This window comes from Agelaius tricolor, unplaced genomic scaffold (assembly GCF_023055355.1).
Source record: "Agelaius tricolor isolate 1412-34295 unplaced genomic scaffold, bAgeTri1.0.p SCAF_9, whole genome shotgun sequence".
Classification (NCBI taxonomy): Eukaryota; Metazoa; Chordata; class Aves; order Passeriformes; family Icteridae; genus Agelaius; species Agelaius tricolor.
In genome coordinates this window covers 32,793,782-32,813,119 of record NW_027269269.1, presented here as the reverse complement: position 1 = coordinate 32,813,119, position 19,338 = coordinate 32,793,782, and the positions used below count along the sequence as shown (strand labels likewise).

Genomic DNA, 19,338 nt, shown 5'->3' with positions numbered 1-19,338 from the left:
AAGAAGACATATATAGACAAAATATACAGAAATGTCCTCATTTTTTGGCATGGTAAAGAAATTAGTGGCAAACAGCTGAAAGAACATGGAATCAATAAAAAAAATTGAACTTCTTCATAGCTGCAGTCATTGAATTCTGCTAATGGAATAGAAGTAGCTAATATAAGTTGAGTAATATAAGTAGAATAGCAGTATCATGTAAATGGTAAAAATTAAGAACAATGAGTCCCAGAAACCCTTTTCCCACCAAACATGCATGAGTTGAAACTGTAATTAGTTAATCTGCCTCTTAGTCTGACTCCAGACAAAGTGTAAACTCAGTTTCAGGCAGAGGTAAGTAACTTTGTACATTTTTAAAAAGCAGTGCTATGAGATTGCTTTCCAATGAAATGTTTCATAGCAATTGATGCAGTGAAAAATGTTTGACGTCTACAAAAAGAGCAGAGGAGTGAGCCATGAAGTGACTGAGAGGTGCTTTTCAAGCCAAAATGACATTCAGAAGGATTCATAAAGCAGTGGAATCAACAAGTTAACCTGGTACCACAGGAATCCTTCACTGAGAGTTCTGGAATTAACACCCACAATACCACCTTTACACTTGTCAGTTCAATTGTATTTCCAACGAGTTTTCTGAATAAAGAGTGTTGCCATAGAAAAGCTCTCAGCAAAATGGAAGACAAAAATTCTTACTGTACCATAGAACTCGAAAAACTGCGTGAAAAAAATGGTTTCTTTTTCTCCTAAGTTTAGAAAAACATTTCTAAATGCTTATCTCCTTACTTTCTTCTTCTTTCAGAGAAATGGATTAAATACAGTGAAAGCTATGAGCTAAAGTAACAGAGTACAAACTGTGGCTTGGACTGCAAAGAAGAGTGATTAACAGCTACAGAAACATTTATTACCTAGGGTTGCTTTTGGTCGTTTAACCGTCTCAGAAGTTTTAGGCTCCAAAAGTGGTGGTTTAGGGGCTAGAAAAGAAAAATTCAAGTGTAATCAAACCAATCATAACCAAGTTGAGATGGATGAGTTAGTCAGGATGTCCATGTATTGCATAACTCCTGTCCTTTTTAGGAAGTTTTCCTTAGATATTTTTAGAGAATATATCTCTCTGCAAACCAGCTTATGAAAATGATGTGCACAATTACCAGGTTTCACATGTTGTACTTCTGGGGTAGCAGATGGTTTCAGTTTAGAAGGAATAAGTGGTATTTCTTTTGGAGCTGAAAGAAAGAGCTCATTTTGCAATGAAAAATTGTTTAACAAGCATTTCCCACAACAAACAGCACATGTCACATGTTTATATTGAAGACAACTTAGTATGGAATGTCAAAGCCAGCTGATGAAATCAGATTTTGAGGTGTGGAATGGAGATGATACTGAAATGCTGTACATTGATCAGAAATAAGATTCTGTGAGCCCAAAAGAATGAAAATTTCCATTTTGAAAGCTTTACATATCAGACACAATCAGCATGTGCATTGGGAGTAAAAGAGACAGAACACTAATAAAATGATGATGGTGTTTTATCATGCAAGAGACAAGTTTTATTTCTCTGAGACAGTAAATCCACCCAGAAGCTTGCTCTCATATGCAGGTATGTCAAGAGCAGTCAATATAACAATGATGGAAGAACAAGGCTCTCTAACCAGGAAGAAGAATGGTTATGCATGTGAAAAGATACGTGGAAAGAATGCATTCATATGGGATGGAGTGCTCAAAACAAACACAGAGTTTTTCACTGGGTGAAAACAACATTACCTAATGTTACCCTTGGCCATTGAAAAGGACGGGAAGTTTTAGGTGTGAAAGATTCCAGAATGGATTCACTTGTTGCTGCTGGAAGAAATGATGACAGTCATAGGAGAGCAAGGAGCTAATGGAAGAAACTCTTCCTTCATGAACAAAAATAATTTTTTTTTTAACAAGAACAACAAATATTTCACTAATGTTTGGACATTTATCACTTTAGTATGCATTAGGGAGAAATTCAGAACTGCACAGAGCTTCAGTGACTATAAATCAGCACATCTGTGATCCACAAAAATTCTGGATATTTATTTCCTCCCGCTTCATTGCAACTGGTCTGGGCCTCAACCACTGCCAAGTCAGATTTTAAGTAGAGCTCTTGAACATTTTGAGTTTTGGTCCAATACTTAAGGGAGGTGGTACAGCGTACAATGTGGATATTTAATGAAGAGGACATGTTGAACAATCAATTAGTCACACATTAAAACATATAAAATTTGGAATAGAAACCTGACAACAGATCCAGCTGTGGTTTCAGCCCAAAACCACTGAATGTCTGTAACTGTTAACCAATTTCACGCTGCTAAGGATGCACTAATGTTAATATTTTTACTGATGCTACAACAATAAAATGCAACCCACAGTTCACATCACAATGTTTTCATCAGAACTGCTCTAAAAATACTGTTTTCTCAATTTTCTATGTGGCACATTTTTTAACATACTGAATCATATGACTGTGAGTTGCCATATGCATGTGAGAAAACACCAAGTTCAACCATTAACAGCAACACAAATTTGAAATCAGCTCTTAGGGGCTAATCCAAATGTCCACTGAAAATAACAGCAGTGTATTAATTTCACTTGAATTTCAGAGCATGGTTTGAGCTGCTGAATTAAGAACTAGGTAGAGATTATTGTACCTGGTCCAGCTTCTGCTATTTCAGGCTTACTAGGTGCCACAGGACTTGAAAGAAGAGGCTGAATATCACTGAAAACTATAAAAAAAATCATGTCATGTTAGCTGTGATTATTAGTTCTAAACACAGCTTTTTTTGATCATAGAAAAAGAAACCAAAAAAAGTGATATGTTATGGCACACCTAATTTGCACTTCACCATAAGCACACCTTACCTCAGGAATGGAGCAGTATTGGATTAGAGTGTGAGCTGAAGGTAGTGCTTAAAGTGAGGATTAAAACTGAATTGTCAGCCAGTCAAAGCTAACGTTGCTTTCCATCACATGGTCCACACAGCTTAAAGCGAACCAGAAAATACAAAGATAAAACCTTCTAATACCACAATTATAAAGTACTCAATCCTCCCCCAATCCAAAAACAATAAAAACTAAAAAACTGCAAGTTTATTTCCATGAAGAAGAGCACCTGCCTTAGTTCTCTCCAGCACTTTTTGTGTCAATATTTTTAGTGAATTTTAATGTCATATAATCTGTCATACCCACATGAAAAACAAGGGTGAAGTTAAAAAAATTGTTAAACAGCAAAAAAGTAGAAAGAAAGGAGCTTTCTATGCTGTCAAGACAATATTTGGTATAAAAACATGTGTTCTAACTGAACATATAACAATTAGGCTTGTAAGAAAGCAACACGTAATTTAAGAATTCTTATTAAGATTTAGTCAGTAGTAGTATTAAACATAGTTTAGTAGCATTAAACCAGGTTTAGTTCATGTAAGTATATCTCAAAATAGCCCTAGAAGCTTTTTGAGAAATGAATGTGAGATCAGAAACACTACCAGGTGAGTTTCTCAGCAGAAAGTGCAAGTTTTCATGTAAAAAAGGATGCTTTCAATGATCATGACTCTCACAGGAGACAACATGGAGGATGATGAAAATGCCTAGGATTAATAACATTTCAGAAATGGCTGTCCAAACATCAAAAGGGGTTTAACTGAAAAGCTAATGCATTACTATTACCCGCAGTAGTTGTTAGCACATGAGGTGTTCTGGAAAATGGAGGCATAGGTTTTTCCAGGTCAGCTGAACTTGTAACTGTGGAAAAATGTAAATATCCCTGAGACAGGTGCATATTGATGCAGACATAGCAAGGGGGGCAAAAATCAGAAAAAGAAAGATTGCTTTACAGTGCTTTGCAAGATGCCAATACCACTATAACAGAGTTTCATGTATTTCCAATTTAAAAAGAAAGTAACAAAACTTCAAAGTTTTGAAGATGTTACATGGACCTAATAGACACAACCTGACAGGAACTGCAGTCCCCCTAAAAGCAGATTTATCAACAGGAGTCAATTGCTCTGTACCCATGTAACATGAAAAAAACCTGTGCTTTTGACTTCACCTGCACCCATAGAAAGAGACCTATATACTTTAAATACATGCAAATATGAATTTGTAAAACCAGGTATTACTATTGTCAAAGCTTAACATGTTCCAATATAACAAAAGCCAGTATTTTGACTAATGGATTTTAAAGTACTACACATCATGCAATTTGTCATTTGTGGAATTTTACCTAATTGGCATAATACAAATTAAAAAAAACTTCTGTGATAGATTGAAGAGACAGACTGAGGCATAAAATCTAACACAAAACTGTTGAAATATTAACAGCCAGGTTTAGGATAATTTTCCTTCTTATCTCTTGCACATTCCTACCTCTGTAATGAATACAAATATGTTCTTGAATACCTATGACCCCAGCAATAAAAGTTTCAAGGTGCAATAGAAACATAATCTGAAAAAAATCTTATGAATAGAGAAAACTGCAAATTAATGTGTACAATATGGCTAACAGAAAATCCCCCATGGTGAAATGCCCCAGTCAAGAACATATCTTTATAACTGATAATGAACCCATCGAGCTATTGGTCCTTTTGGTCCTAATCTATTGAACAGCTTAAAACCATACAAAAAATATAAATTCCTGTGGTTTCATTTGTATCCGATCCTATTCCACAAAATATCACCATGTAATTATAGAGCCTATCAGACACTGCAAGCAAAATTCTGCTTCAGACACCAAGCAATCAGGGCAAACAGCCTGTAACTGTAACATCCTTCATGCAAAACCAAACACTAAGCAATGGAAGTACCATAAATACAATTTACCAGTCTCTGTTTTTGATATTTCTGCAGATGCAGAAGTTTGGGACAGGAAACTAATATGATTAGAGTCCAGTGAAGCTGGAAAAAGAAAACCAAAACAAAACATTTTTTTGCAAAATCTGAACATATACACTGAACAGGTTTCAGGACATGACTAAGAAACTAGGGATTTGGGAAAGGAAAACATCTCAAATGAACATGCCATGGATTTCCTAATGTAAATGTGTGAAAATGCACTGATGATGAAAATGATGAAGAAGCTGCTAAAAGAAATATGAAGAAGAGATCACATTACAAGAGAAGTGAAATTGCCATAGCCAAAGCCGGAATTAAATGTGGTTTTGCTCATGTGGCCCCTTTTATCTCCACACTAAGCTTTACCAAAATCTAGGCCCAAGAGAAGGAGTAGGTTGGCTAAAAACACAACAATATCTCTTGGGACAATTCCTTTCCCACATCACTACCAGAGCTGCAAGAAATATTACTGCCACAGACAGCTGGTGTCTCCAACTGTGAAGAAACATCCTATGATTCACCAAATGCTGAAATGAGGTTTTGATCTTAGTACCCTAACATGGCCTCAAAAGCAGCAGCAGGGCAGAGCATTCACAGTTCCAAGTGATGGCAATGGAAAGGTGGGTTCTGTTGTGCCAGCCCAGCTGGGTTTGCCTCTTAGGAACGCTGTCGTGTTTGAATACATCAGAGAAAGCAAGACCCACCACCCAAACACAAAGAAGCAGGGGAATGGAGCTGAGGGCCAGGTGCAGCAATGTGGTCTCTCTGCAGAATGTCTCATGCTTCCTGCAGAAAATGCTCACGGGCCATGGAAAAAGCGTGGGATCAAACAAGAGAATTGCAGAACCTCTGTGGCCAGTGCTTCGGCAAGCCAAGCTGCACCAAAGAGACTCCATCCTGTCCATGGCAGATGACAAAGGATGCCAGGTGGTTTGGGGTGGGAGATGTGATGGGCAGTGAAAGAGATGGCAGACAATGGGGAAAGGAGGCTGTTGCTAGTTACCCATGACAGTTTGTTGAGTTGCCGGGGAGGGAGGAGTGGTGGACTTCGGCCTCGGTCTTCGAGCAGCTAAGATCAAACACAGAAACTGCCTTCAGCTCCTCTCACAGGCTGCTGTCACACAGGTCACATCAAGACAGAGCTACAAAGAAGGGGACGTGGCCCTGCTTGGGCCAGGCTACCATGTCACAGCTTCACTGCCCACGGTGGTGGCACAATGCTGCCTTTCAACTGGCACTGGCAGCCAAGGCATGAGAGCAAACCTAGAAACAGTTCCCCAGAACATCTGCAGGTAGAATGATTTTTAGTAAGGAGCCATAAAGGTCCAGCCACATCACTGACCCACTCTTTGGGCCAGCAGCACATCTGAACAGGCTCATCACTGCAGAGAAGAGCATGGCCAAAGGAAGCAGTGAAGGAGGGAATTGCTGGCTATTTACCCTTCCTTGTGGTTTCCCGTGGAGCAGACGGGGTCCATTCCAGGTCTGGTCTCTCGGTTGCTGTGGTCAGACACAGAAATGATCTTGAGATGTGCACTCAGCCTTGCCCCAGCAGTACAAGCAGCACAAGCAGTACAACACCCTAAATGTCTCTCTTTAGGGCCACACCTGCCCTTTCCTGACAGCACCCTGTGACTCAAACCCACAATCAAGTGTCTTGCTGTGGTTGCAACCAACACAATACTCCCTGAGCCTCAGTAGCTAAATGGCTCCACATCAGCAGAAAAATGCCAAAATATCCAATTCATCAAAGTACTCCTTACACTTCCTCGGAAGATGCAAAACCAGCAGGAAATGCGGACAGAGCATGAGCCAAGACTCATCTTTGAATTCAAAATTCAGGATGACAAGTGCGGGGTATGTCTCCAATGCAAGCAGCTGCAAATGCTAATTACTAATTTTTCAAGCATGAGAAATAAACTGCACATTGTGCTATCAATATGCGGTCATAACTCCAACCTTTCTTAAAAGTTCAGTAATTTATGGAAGTATTTTCCTACTGTTTTCTCTATTAATGTTTTTTACATGTAACAGCATATATAAGCTCTGATCATTCACATGAAAGGCGTTGCAATTCCCTGTGAAATATAATTCCCCGTGAAATATAATTCCCCTTCTTCTTTACAATTAGTCTATAAATCATTGATTAACATGCCTATTCATCAAGCTTGAACTTTAGTCCTCATTCAAAAAGATTTAAAAATGTTCTGTGTGCTAACAAATCAATGTTAGTAAGAAGACACAAAATTATGTTTCTGCCACATTGGAATATTTCATTCTAAAAAGAATTTTCAAAATAACAACTGTGTATAGAGTCACACAGAAATTCTGTGACAAATTCTTTTTGTCACTGATCTATTCAAAACTGACTTTTCAAGTGATGGAAAAAAACATGTTCAAACATCATAACCATGTCATTAGTATGGCAAATGTTCTAAAGTGCATTAACAAACCACAGATATTGCTTAAAGCAAATGAAAATTATGTCAAACAACATCAAGAAAAAAAGAAAAAAACTAAAATATATTTTTACCCTCCACTGTTCCTTGGCTTGCAAGGTAAGAAGAAGAAGATTTCAGCTTTGGTCTCTTAGTAACTAAGATTAAACCAGAAAACTTTTAGAAATAGTGACTAATTTATTTTTTTAAAGATGAGTCAGTATAGGACTGTGTGATTAAAGTCCATATTACACTCAGCTTTTTTACAGAACTATTTGCATTCATTATAAAGTTATTCCACTTCCAAATCTGGAGGGCTTAGTTGAGTTAGTGTAGTATACAGACAGTTAATTTTTTACTTAACTAAGTCTATAGAGATGAAAATGAGGAAGAGTAATTGAGAAGCCTAATAATTGAGTATCTCATCATTTACATAAATGACTGATGACCTTGCTGGAATGTTTGGCATTGTCACTATCAGCAAAAGAACTGAAATGTTTGGACTAAATTTTAAAGTACAGCTTTTCTTATTTAAGTATTGTGAAACGATAGAAATTAGGATGGAATCACTGTTTACCCATTACTGTCCTCGTGGTTTTCAGGAAAGGAAAAGATGTGGGCTCCAGAACTGGTCTTGGGAGAGCTAAGGTTAGAGATGGAAACTATCTTGAGATATTATGGCAGTCTCTCAATGCATATGAAAGCATTACTTCAATCACACCCAAATAAGTCAATATTTAAATTGTGGTTTCTCACGTATGCTCTTTCTACCAAATAAATCCTACATCAGTTCATAGTCACTTGATATTACCACAAACCCCCAGCACTAGCTAAACACTGCTCCTATTGCACAATAGTGGCAGTCATGATGCTCCAGAGCTGCTTTTAACTGCAGTAAATGACACATTCCAAAATCCTTTTTCAGGCATCAAATATTTTCCAACTATAAATTGCAAACTAGTCAATGAATATATAGCCAGTACTTTTGTTTGCATCAAAGATACTGCCCACCTTATATTTAATCTGAAAAACTATTAACTAGCTCTGATTATTATATACTTCACTACACTTAAAAATGAATATGGCCTAAACATGTATATGCCTGTAAAAAAAAAAAAAAAAAAAAAAGAGAAACAATAGGTTCTCCAATGAAAAATGCATAAAGGTGAACTTAATAAGGATTTCCATCATGAGTTGGGTGCTCCTGTAAAAGAAAACCAACTTGTGCCTTCTTAACCAAAATCCATAAGAATCTCTAGTAGAACAGCTTGATTAATTTACAAGTTTTCGTTCTGAACAGGGATGAAGTACTATGAAGTACTTTGAACAGACAGAATTTCATATAGACCCTGGAAGACAAGGATAAGTTACAAGAAGAGTCACATTTACCACACAGTAATTAGTGAACAGATATGGAAATGACAACAGTGAATGCAAAGATCCCAATATAAATCCCTTCTCTTGTCTAAGAATGTATTATTGAAAAGCATAGAACAAATTCATAAAAGCACAGAACAAATTCCTAACACAAACAGATGATAGTCAAACAGTTTATCTCAGAAAATGGAATCAAAGTTTGGACACTGTCACGACACTTGCAAGAACACAGTACAGAAAAAGTAGAAGAGCACAAATCTGATGGACCAACAAAGAGAATATTTCAAACAAGGAGCTCTTGTTCTGAAAATTCTGTTAGACTCCTCCAGTCTTAGCAAATAAAATCTTTCAAAAATGCATCAAAAGTTTGTAGGGTAAATTAACCAGGGGGTGGATTGAAAGAGTTTTAGAAATGTACTACACACTTCTCTGTGGCACAGGGTTACTTATTGTCCTCTCCATCTTAATTTTGTTGCTGAAAAATGGAAATAATATGAGTTTCACAAGTACATTTTCTGAATATCTTCTCCTTGTCTACCACTGGTTTAAAGAAGTGCTTAGCATAACTTTTATGATGGCAAATATAAAAAGAAGTACCTACTTGTTAATGTACAGGGGGATACTATAGAACATTTACAAATATCTATACAGATCTGCAGTAGAAGACAAGGTTCAGAGTATATCAGGAGAAAAAAAAAGGAGAGTTCATGTGTTCAGCATTAAATTTGTCCTATAGAGGAAGAAAATATGAAAGAAATTGACTGGATCATTTAGGACACATGAGGAAAGCTGACAAACCTTTATCTTTCCAAATAAAGGGGTTTTTTCCCCCTAGATATAGCTAGACTATCAAGTCTCAAGCTGTTTTAAAAAGCCCCTAACCCTGAACTTGGGTTTGCAGTGTTAACTATGCTACCTTTAATCTCCCTAAAAGGATTTTTGTCATAGCTGGATAGTCCTCCTTAATGAGAAATATGCTTGAATATTCTATGCAACTTCAGGATTTATGACTTGAACAACCATTAAGTTGTTTTAAAGCCACAACTGAACATAAACAATATTTATAGAAGATAAATCCACAGAGAATTTCCTGCACATGTCACTCTCTGCCCCCAGCACTGTTACTGACCAGAACAATGTCTTAAATATCAATAGCCATGGAAATACACTTTGGTAATGAAACAGTAATTAGAAAATAAAAAAGAGTATGACTTGAAGCAATACTACAGCTATCTGTATCACGATACGCTGCATATAGTAGAGAAATTAAAGTTTGGTTACAAGCCCCACAGTATCACATGGTAAAGTTCTATGACATTAAATAATACGTAACTGGTCAGTGACAATCATGGCTAGTACCACCAATTAGTACTGTAAAGGGGAACTCAGAATTTGGAAAGAAGATCATAATCCAGTATTTTAAACATCATAGATATTGCTTTAAACAAAAATAGCACTCGAAGCAGAATTTTTATCTTGCAATTGTTCTTATCCCCAAAGTAAAGGAAATCAACATTTCACCAAAAGCATCCTGGGAACCCTTCAAGAACACTCAGTTTGCAAGAAATGTCAAAACCAGACTGAGCTGATGGTATTTCCGTGACTCCAGATGCTTTAGATGGGAATTGAGAAAACTGTCTGTGTTTCATTAAGAGCTGCACAGAAAATCTGGATTCAAAGTGCTGAGGAATCTGACTGTTGCTGGGATAGCAAACACACAAGCTGTGTTGTTCAGGATGATGTCACTGCAAGCACAAGCAAGATACTGGACACTTCAAAGTCCTTTCTGTATTATGTGAATAAGGAGAAAGATGTGTCCCAATATGGTGACAAGCAGATCCAGTATCTGACACTAGAGTGAACTCCTAAGAATCTTCTTCAACCCTTTCTGGAGTTTAAATTACACCAACACAAGGAAGAAATTCATACCAGTGGGTGAAAAAGATCAGTCTTTTTGCACCTTGAACCAAAAATGCTTTCTAGCTGCTGATCAAGAAGTGAAGGTAAAAAATTGTCCTTTAACAGGCTGGCCATTTGGACTTAGAAGAAAAGGTGTTCACAGCAGAAAAAAGGCAGCAAGTGGCAGTGTGTTGAAAATTAAACCTAACTACTTTTTGCTGCGAGAGGGTTTTGGTAACAACTTGAAATAGACTTTGGAGGAAATTGTCATTATTGAATGGAAATTAAATATTTCTTCTTGGAGGGACACAAAACAGAATCTTGAGCACTGATAAAATTGCATTTGTTCAGTGTCCCATTTTGTAAGGTATTGGTAAATTAGATTATTTTATGAATTGAGAAAGTAGAAGAAGCCTAAAGGATAAATGCTGATAAGGAAGAACAGGAAAACTATATAGATTATTACATACTATTAGGTGTAATTCATTTAAATGTCAATAAAATACCATTAATCCACCAGTTCAATTTCACTGGGATCTGGTATAACAGGTTTCAAGGGTGTTTGGAAGCATCAGATCTACCATGGAAGTGTCTGGTCAAGAGCAATTTGTTGCAAATGTTTTCTTTAATGACAGTGTTGTGCCTTTTATTTGCAAAGCTGTACTCAAGCAATATAGTAATACACTTGACATTGCACATTTTTGTTTCTATTAGCATTGTGCCTATGCAGTCTCCCTTTCTTGCAGCCAAATGTCTAACTTAATCACTGCTTTAAATATATTCAAATTAAAGCATTTTAGAGTCTAATCTCCACTATTTTGAACTCTCTATGTTCATTGCTATTGTTTCTGCTATTTCTAAGGGCTTACTCAACAGTTCCAACTTAGAATCGTTTCATTCAGGGATTTATACAAAACTTATATTACCTTTCACTATACTCCTCTGCAGTATTGCAACTTAGAAAGAAAACTCTACTTTATGTAATAAGACATGCCCATTAATGCCAAACACAGCAATACAGACTTGTAAATATACCAGGAATATAAGCCAAAACAAAAAAAAAAAATATTTACTGTTTCATGCAAAATTCCCTAAATTAGTCTGGTATTTGAGAGAGCAACCTAATTACAACAGTTATGAAGGTATTTTGAGTAATATTAAACTTAACTAACAATATACAATTTTTTTGATTAAAATTTCTGGGGAAATTTCTATTTAAAATCACATTTTTCAAGTATTACCAGGTATAGCTGATGGTATTTCTTGGATGCCTGACGTTTCAGGTCTTGAAGAAATGTGCTGATTTTCATCAAAAGCTGAAAGAAAATCTGGAGTTAAAATTAGAATTGGCTTCAGATCCACAGTATTTGGCTATTAGCTATTGGCCAGCTCAAGACAACATTGATGTGAGATCAAGCAAGGTGACAGCAGCTGTAAAGATCAAATGAGAAATGAGGTGTTACATGAACACTGAAGCTGGTGTGAAATGAAGGAGAATCAATTCCAGTAGCTCATGTGAGGCAATCTTCTTCTCGCTGGCCTCTTTTTTAAAGTATTTATTCTTTGAAAGAAAACTGCAGTTGCCAGAAGAAACCTAGAGGCAAAATAAGCTAGCAGAGGTCTATTTGTGGATTGCTGTTCAGTCACTGTGGGGAATTATTTTCCAGCTTAGACTGCACAGAAATGGCTGAGTTGAGCAGGGGTGTGGGGAGAAAGCCCATCATCAAGCAGTCTTTGGAGCAACGTGTCTGAATGAAGCTTGGCACTCTCCACAGCTGCTGGAAGGGATGGCAAGCAATGGAAAAGCTGATGGAATTATAAGCTATTTACCCATGACACTCCCTCTGGTTTCCATGGAGGGATGAGAAGTGATCTTCAGGCCTGATCCCTGGGTAGCTAAGATCAAATATGAAAATAATCTTGAAACAGTTAGTGAAATCAGCCTTTAGATAAGGTGATCTTCAGCCCTTAGCAGGTCCAAGGGACATATATTTATTTTATGATCTTGTGTGCACACTTCTAATTGATATTTGTGGTAGCCTACTACATTTTTGTCTCATGGGGTAATTTTTTTTTTGGATACATAACATCTAATTTTAGGCATTAGCTACGAGGCCAACTGTCTGCATCTGATTTTAAAATTCCATAAAATAGCAACAGCTGACAGTAGACCCCTTCTCCTCTACATTTTAGTTTGGATGTGCCAGAAAAATCTTTTAACTAAGGAGTTGCAAATGCCCAGTATGATTTTGATACAGCATGCACACAATTTTCACACAGGTGGTATCAAAACATTTTCCCAAAAATTCATATTTTGGCCAAGAATCAGATTTTCCCTGCAACTGCCACAAAGCTACTTTGATAGAAGCAGACTTTTTGAGACAGGCCATCCTTCACCAGATAAAGGCTTAAAAATATTTTTAGGTTTTTCTGACAATATATTAATAAAAACACAAATTTAAAAAAACCTAAAACCCAAAACCCAACAACAACTATCAAACAAAACAAAACAACAAACAAACAAACAAAACACAAAAAACCCCAACAAACCCAGATTCTATCAGCCCCTTAGACAACCATTTCCATTAGAGAAATCATGCAGCCTAGAGCATGAAAGAAACATTTCTATGAGTGGTATTATATGAAAAAATGAAGAGTGGGTACTCTTAATGTTAAGAACACTCATGATTTAATAACGTGTAGGGCCAAGTAATAAGTAATCTAAGTAGCCCAGCTCTTTAAATCAAGAGAGAAGGCTGTGGTAACTTGGTGAGAACAGTACTGAAGGCAACAGCAAAGTCATGCCTGATAAACTGCTAAAAGTTTTTTGTCTACTGAAGATAGAAATGACCTTGGATAGATAGAGTTCTCAGCTTCAAAAGAAAACAAAGGTCTTGTGTTCATGCAGAGGCAAGATAACTGTCAGCACCACCCACTGAGTATTAGTACAGCTGCATCATGTTTGCATTCAGTGTGAATTCTGCAATAGATGAAAGCTTTTCTAAATTTATCTGTGAAGGGAAGCTAAAAGAACACTGACCAAACTGTAGCCAATTAAGACCAGAGAAAACACAAATAATGTATGCATGTTGTAATTAGCTAATCTTCAGATGATGAACTACGTCAATGCTCATTTACCCAGTTCCATTTGATTGGTCCCCAGAAAGAGAGTGATGTTTGATACACTGATGTAATAAAATGTCACTTTTTAAATCATGCTAGCATGAACAGAACCAAGGATGAGAACCTCACAGCAAGCTTCTACTATTTTTTATTATCAGAGTATCAGAGACTACTTCAAAAGTATCAGAGACTACTTCACAAAGTTGTGAACAGGAAACCAAAGACCAACCAATGGATCTCTTTAAATGTGTCTACTAGGTAAAGAAGAACTTCCCCACTTCAAAGGATAACTGTTATGCTGATATCCCAAAATTCATCAAAGCCTGAGAGTTTCCTCTTAAGTGCTAAAGTCTGCCCCACTGACCACATCAGAACCCTTCAGTAATACAATACTAGCCTGAAAGTGCCAGGTGGCATCAGGATCACTTACTTGAGGCTAGAACTACTAATTATACACTGGTGATTACTATAAATAACATGAAGCCATAATGAGCAAATGAAAGATTACTGGAGATAACATTAAAAATAGAGGATATATAAGAGACATCAAAATTGTACCACTCAAATATCAAGAAAAATCAAGGATAGGGTATAAAATAAATGCCATTTACCAGTCTCTCGCTCTGACATTTTTCCAGATGTAGAAGTTTGGGGGGTGGAAGTAACATGAAGCAAGTCATGTGAGGCTGGAAAAAATGGTGGCTTATTATTTAAAAAATACATGAACCATCATACCATGGCATCATCTGCAACCATGGACTCAATGGTTTAGAGTACAAACAATAAAAAACAGAAAAAAGATATATTTTGCAAAATTAGCAGAATTTTAAAAATGAATATGTTAATATGCAAAGATGTGTAAACCCACAAAAAATACAATGCAAAAACTTAAACAGAATGACACAAGGAATATGGAAAAAATTCCCATGTGGTTAGAAGGAATGCAAGACTGAATAAGTACAAGAACACTGGCCAAGAGGAGTCAAGGAGAAAGTGAATTTATGAGATGAAGATACTGGAAAAAATCCAATTTAAAATTTTGGCAAAAATAAGAGAATATAAAAAGTGATTCAGACAACATCACCAGGCAGGGAAACAGAAATTAATATCCTTAGCCCAGCCAAATTTATATGCCTTGTTATAATTACAAGTATCTGATTTCTCCCCTGTAAAAACAAGAAACCTCAGAAAATTACCTCAAGTAATGCAAAGTAGGGAATGTAAATTCCCTGGAAAAGATCCTGAAGTGTGTGAAATATCTCAGTTGATATGAAAGCAAGACTGCTCCAGACAAAAGTGCCAAGTCACTTTTTACTGTTCATTACATTTTTAACTCGCACTCAACTTCAGGTTTTAGGCACACCAGCCTGCTCATGTAATACTTTGTTTCCCCATGGGCCAAAAATACTGCAAGGACACAGGACTGGTCTTGCACACCTGCAGTGTGAAAGAAGCTGTTGCCACAAGCATCTCCCTCACTGCTGATAAGTGCCACAGGCAATGCCTGAACTAAATAGGGTTTGCATGTATGGCCCCATTTATATCTACACTGAAGGTTTAACCCAATGGAGGCCTGAGAGAAGTAACAGGTTGGCTAAAAGCACAACAATATCTCTTGGGCACTGCTGCCTTGCACAGTTGTTAGATCTGCAAGAAAAAATGTTAGTACCAGAGGTTGCCAGTGTCTTAAACCATGAAGAAACATACCAAGATTCACCAAAAGCTGAAATGAGGTATCAATTAAAAAATAATAAAAATAACACAACCTCAAAAGCAGCAGCAGGGCAGAGCATTCCCAGTTCCAAGTGATGGCAATGGAAGGGCATGGGCAGAAGAAAACCAGTGGCCTTGAATGTCAATGGTGAGGAAACCAAGAGGTGCAGCCTTGCCCAAGGAATGCCTGGAGGGCGGCTGAGCTGCTGTGGTGTGTTCTTGTGCATTGTGTTTGAATGCATCAGAGAAAGCAAGACCCACCACCCAAACACAAAGAAGCAGGGGAATGGAGCTGAGGGCCAGGTGCAGCAATGTGGTCTCTCTGCAGAATGTCTCATGCTTCCTGCAGAAAATGCTCACGGGCCATGGAAAAAGCGTGGGATCAAACAAGAGAATTGCAGAACCTCTGTGGCCAGTGCTTCGGCAAGCCAAGCTGCACCAAAGAGACTCCATCCTGTCCATGGCAGATGACAAAGGATGCCAGGTGGTTTGGGGTGGGAGATGTGATGGGCAGTGAAAGAGATGGCAGACAATGGGGAAAGGAGGCTGTTGCTAGTTACCCATGACAGTTTGTTGAGTTGCTGGGGAGGGAGGAGTGGTGGACTTCGGCCTCGGTCTTCGAGCAGCTAAGATCAAACACAGAAACTGCCTTCAGCTCCTCTCACAGGCTGCTGTCACACAGGTCACATCAAGACAGAGCTACAAAGAAGGGGACGTGGCCCTGCTTGGGCCAGGCTACCATGTCACAGCTTCACTGCCCACGGTGGTGGCACAATGCTGCCTTTCAACTGGCACTGGCAGCCAAGGCACGAGAGCAAACCTAGAAACAGTTCCCCAGAACATCTGCAGGTAGAATGATTTTTAGTAAGGAGCCATAAAGGTCCAGCCACATCACTGACCCACTCTTTGGGCCAGCAGCACATCTGAACAGGCTCATCACTGCAGAGAAGAGCATGGCCAAAGGAAGCAGTGAAGGAGGGAATTGCTGGCTATTTACCCTTCCTTGTGGTTTCCCGTGGAGCAGACGGGGTCCATTCCAGGTCTGGTCTCTCAGTTGCTACAGACACAGAAATGATCTTGAGATGTGCACTCAGCCTTGCCCCAGCAGTACAAGCAGCACCAGCAGTACAACACCCTAAATGTCTGTCTTTAGGGCCACACCTGCCCTTTCCAGCACCCTGTGACTCAAACCCACAATCAAGTGTCTTGCTGTGGTTGCAACCAACACAATACTCCTTGAGCCTCAGTAGCTAAATGGCTCCACATCAGCAGAAAAATGCCAAAATATCCAATTCACCAAATCACTCCTCACCAAACATTTCCTTGACAGATTCTAACAGTTCTTGCAGAGGTAACATGGCAAGAATCACACCTATGTATTTAGAATTCCAGATCTGATTTCACTTTTCCCTACAATCAATGAAATCATTCTATGGGTCAGAAATTACTGTCCCTGGCTCTAGTAAAACACAGTGCAGAGAATTTATCTCTCTGTATTTAAATGCTTGCAAGCAGGTGAAAAAGAAATATTTTCCACAGAATTCTAGCACATCTTACAAGTTACACTTGTACAACTCAACATCTCTTTGTGCACTGAAGAACAAGTCTATTTAATCATGTCATCCCCTCATACCCTGTTATCCTAATTTTGCACAGGGAGAATGCACAACGTAATACATAAACTAGTCTCGAATCTGGACTATGTGTACTCACTACTACTGTGCATATTTACCCATTGCTTTGGGCTTGGTTTCAGGTTTAAGGCAGGCAAGACTTGTGACATTTTACAAACATGCCCTTGGATGCAGCTGGTGGCAATAAGAAAATAGTGCTGAGTGATTCCTCTGGGATATGTTGATATTCCCAGTCTTTGGAAATGGAAATCCTTCTGTTCAGTTTTCTTGGACTTGATCCTTTCCTAGCAACACTCAATGACTCACTAACCAAAATGTTTGCACCTGCTTAAGAATTGTAGCTAAATTTTTTTTCTGCCAGTGGAGGAGATTTTCCAATGTGCAAAAGGAGCAAATTTGACATGTTAACATTTATTTAATCATTCCTAACAATGATGGGGCCTCTACACACATATAAATATATCTATCTATACAAACAATCTTTCACAAGAAAATCCGGACAAGCTAATTGTTTACCAACATTAAAAAAAATTCATCTTATCATTGCAATATATCATTCCAAATGTCTCAAATGTTGCAGCAGATGCAACTAGTTTCTGCCTCTCCAGCTTTAAACAGAGCAAGTCAGAATAAACCCTTCATTTAGCAAAGCATTGCTGTGTCTTTTGAGAGGCTGCCTAGATGTGAGGAGAACTACAAAGACAGATATCGTTACCAGCTGAGATTGGTGGCATTTCTGGCATGCCAGATGTTGTGACTCTTGAAGAAAGAGGCTTCCTTTCACCTAAATCTGGAAAGATAATCCTGTGTTAAAAGGTTTAATCGCCTCAGAGCTACCTGAATAACTCAGGACTTGGCCAACAGGTGTGGTTTTGTTAAAATGGAAGCAGAGGGAAGATTGCTTGCAAGTCAGCTGGGCATTACTCTGTCTCATGGACTGTTGGGCTGGTGTGGAAGTCAGTGTGGGAACCATTTTATTCATACTAATGAGAATTCTTATTACCTAATAATCTTAGTAATAAAACACGTTTGGATCCAGAAAGTAGTTAGGGGGCTTGCCTTTTAATGGAAACATTACACAGAAATATGTGTAAGCTTTTTATTCCCTCTCAAAACTAAGTTCTCTCAGCACAGGAAAAAACTCCCAAAACTAAGAAAGGCAGGTCCACAGCTGGGAATCTTAACAATGAGAAAACCAAACACAACCAACTAAACGAAACTCTCATCTTTGCCTCTGATCCTTCATCTACAAAGATGAATAATAAGTACAGATGAGAATCTAGATAACAACACCAGTAAGTGTATGAATTACTGTGATGGTGACAACTAAAGCAATGGAAAACTTCCAAAAATAGCAGCAAGGATAAAAAAAAAGAAAACAAAATTTTGAAACTATATTGAGGTCAACTTTTGAATTTTACTCCATGCCATTCTAACAGTTGAAGCTCTGTAGTAATTACAGGCATGGATATTTCCAAATCAGTAGTATCTCTAGCTGCTGTTAAAAAAATACCCAAATAAAACAACTAAACCTGAGAAAGAATTTCATGTAAGTAAATTAAGAAGGCACATCTGGTGGAGAGAAACTTTACACTACTCTGCAAAGCATTTATTATTTTTTGTCTATTTATTTAAAAATTAACCTCCTTTTCCATTTCAAATATTATCACTAATTACTAAGCTGAAGATGTCAACTTGGGCTTCCTCACCTACCTAAGGCTACAGGAAAAATAATCTATTCCCAAAGCTATAACTCAAAGTATAGCTTAGTTGGAAAGGTCTGGCCTTAGTTGTGTTGACTTATTTTAAGATAATACATAGGAAAAAAATCACAGTAAACTGTGTGTGAAAAATTGACAGGGTAAAAGAAATAAAAATATCTTATCACTAAAAAGCATAGTATTTTACTTGACTGGAACAGCCTTAGGCCTTGCAAAATTTAAATCTATCCCTGACACACTTCTTTGATCAATACTGGATTATTCTACAAGCTACTTGCAGTCTTGCTGTAAACTTGTGCTCTGCCTGATCACAGGAATGAGGATGGTGGTACAGGAGTTGAAAAAATAAGATGTAGGGCAACACCCACGGCAAGCGATATGCAATGGCTGTCTGAAATCATCAACATGGAAGCAGCAAAGAACTTTTCATCACCAACCAATCAAAAGGGTATGAAAGGCTTCTGAAAGAATATTATTAAAATTTACCAGTGCCTGATATTTCTGAAGATGTAAAAGTCTGGGGAGTAGAAATAACATGAAGAAAGTCATGTGAAGCTGGAAAATAAAAGCAAAAATAATGCTGTATTG

General features: G+C 37.8%; 1 protein-coding gene across 13 annotated transcripts in view; it reads right to left on the bottom strand.

The window, feature by feature from the left end:
• ABI3BP (ABI family member 3 binding protein) overlaps positions 1-19,338 on the bottom strand; it is a 137,127-nt gene that overhangs the window by 56,467 nt on the left and 61,322 nt on the right. For 6 of the 13 annotated variants that reach the window (XM_071433540.1, XM_071433544.1, XM_071433550.1 and 3 more), the window contains 16 exons: positions 19,237-19,305; positions 17,745-17,819; positions 16,393-16,452; positions 15,956-16,021; positions 14,294-14,368; positions 12,390-12,455; positions 11,801-11,875; positions 7,861-7,926; positions 6,286-6,345; positions 5,849-5,914; positions 4,834-4,908; positions 3,682-3,756; positions 2,670-2,744; positions 1,759-1,836; positions 1,146-1,220; positions 903-968 (listed from right to left, as the gene is read on the bottom strand). In XM_071433540.1, the coding sequence (XP_071289641.1) occupies positions 903-968; positions 1,146-1,220; positions 1,759-1,836; positions 2,670-2,744; positions 3,682-3,756; positions 4,834-4,908; positions 5,849-5,914; positions 6,286-6,345; positions 7,861-7,926; positions 11,801-11,875; positions 12,390-12,455; positions 14,294-14,368; positions 15,956-16,021; positions 16,393-16,452; positions 17,745-17,819; positions 19,237-19,305 (1,122 nt within the window). The remainder of the gene's footprint in view (positions 1-902; positions 969-1,145; positions 1,221-1,758; positions 1,837-2,669; positions 2,745-3,681; positions 3,757-4,833; positions 4,909-5,848; positions 5,915-6,285; positions 6,346-7,860; positions 7,927-11,800; positions 11,876-12,389; positions 12,456-14,293; positions 14,369-15,955; positions 16,022-16,392; positions 16,453-17,744; positions 17,820-19,236; positions 19,306-19,338) is intronic. The other 7 variants (XM_071433541.1, XM_071433545.1, XM_071433546.1 and 4 more) reach the window with 7 other exon arrangements.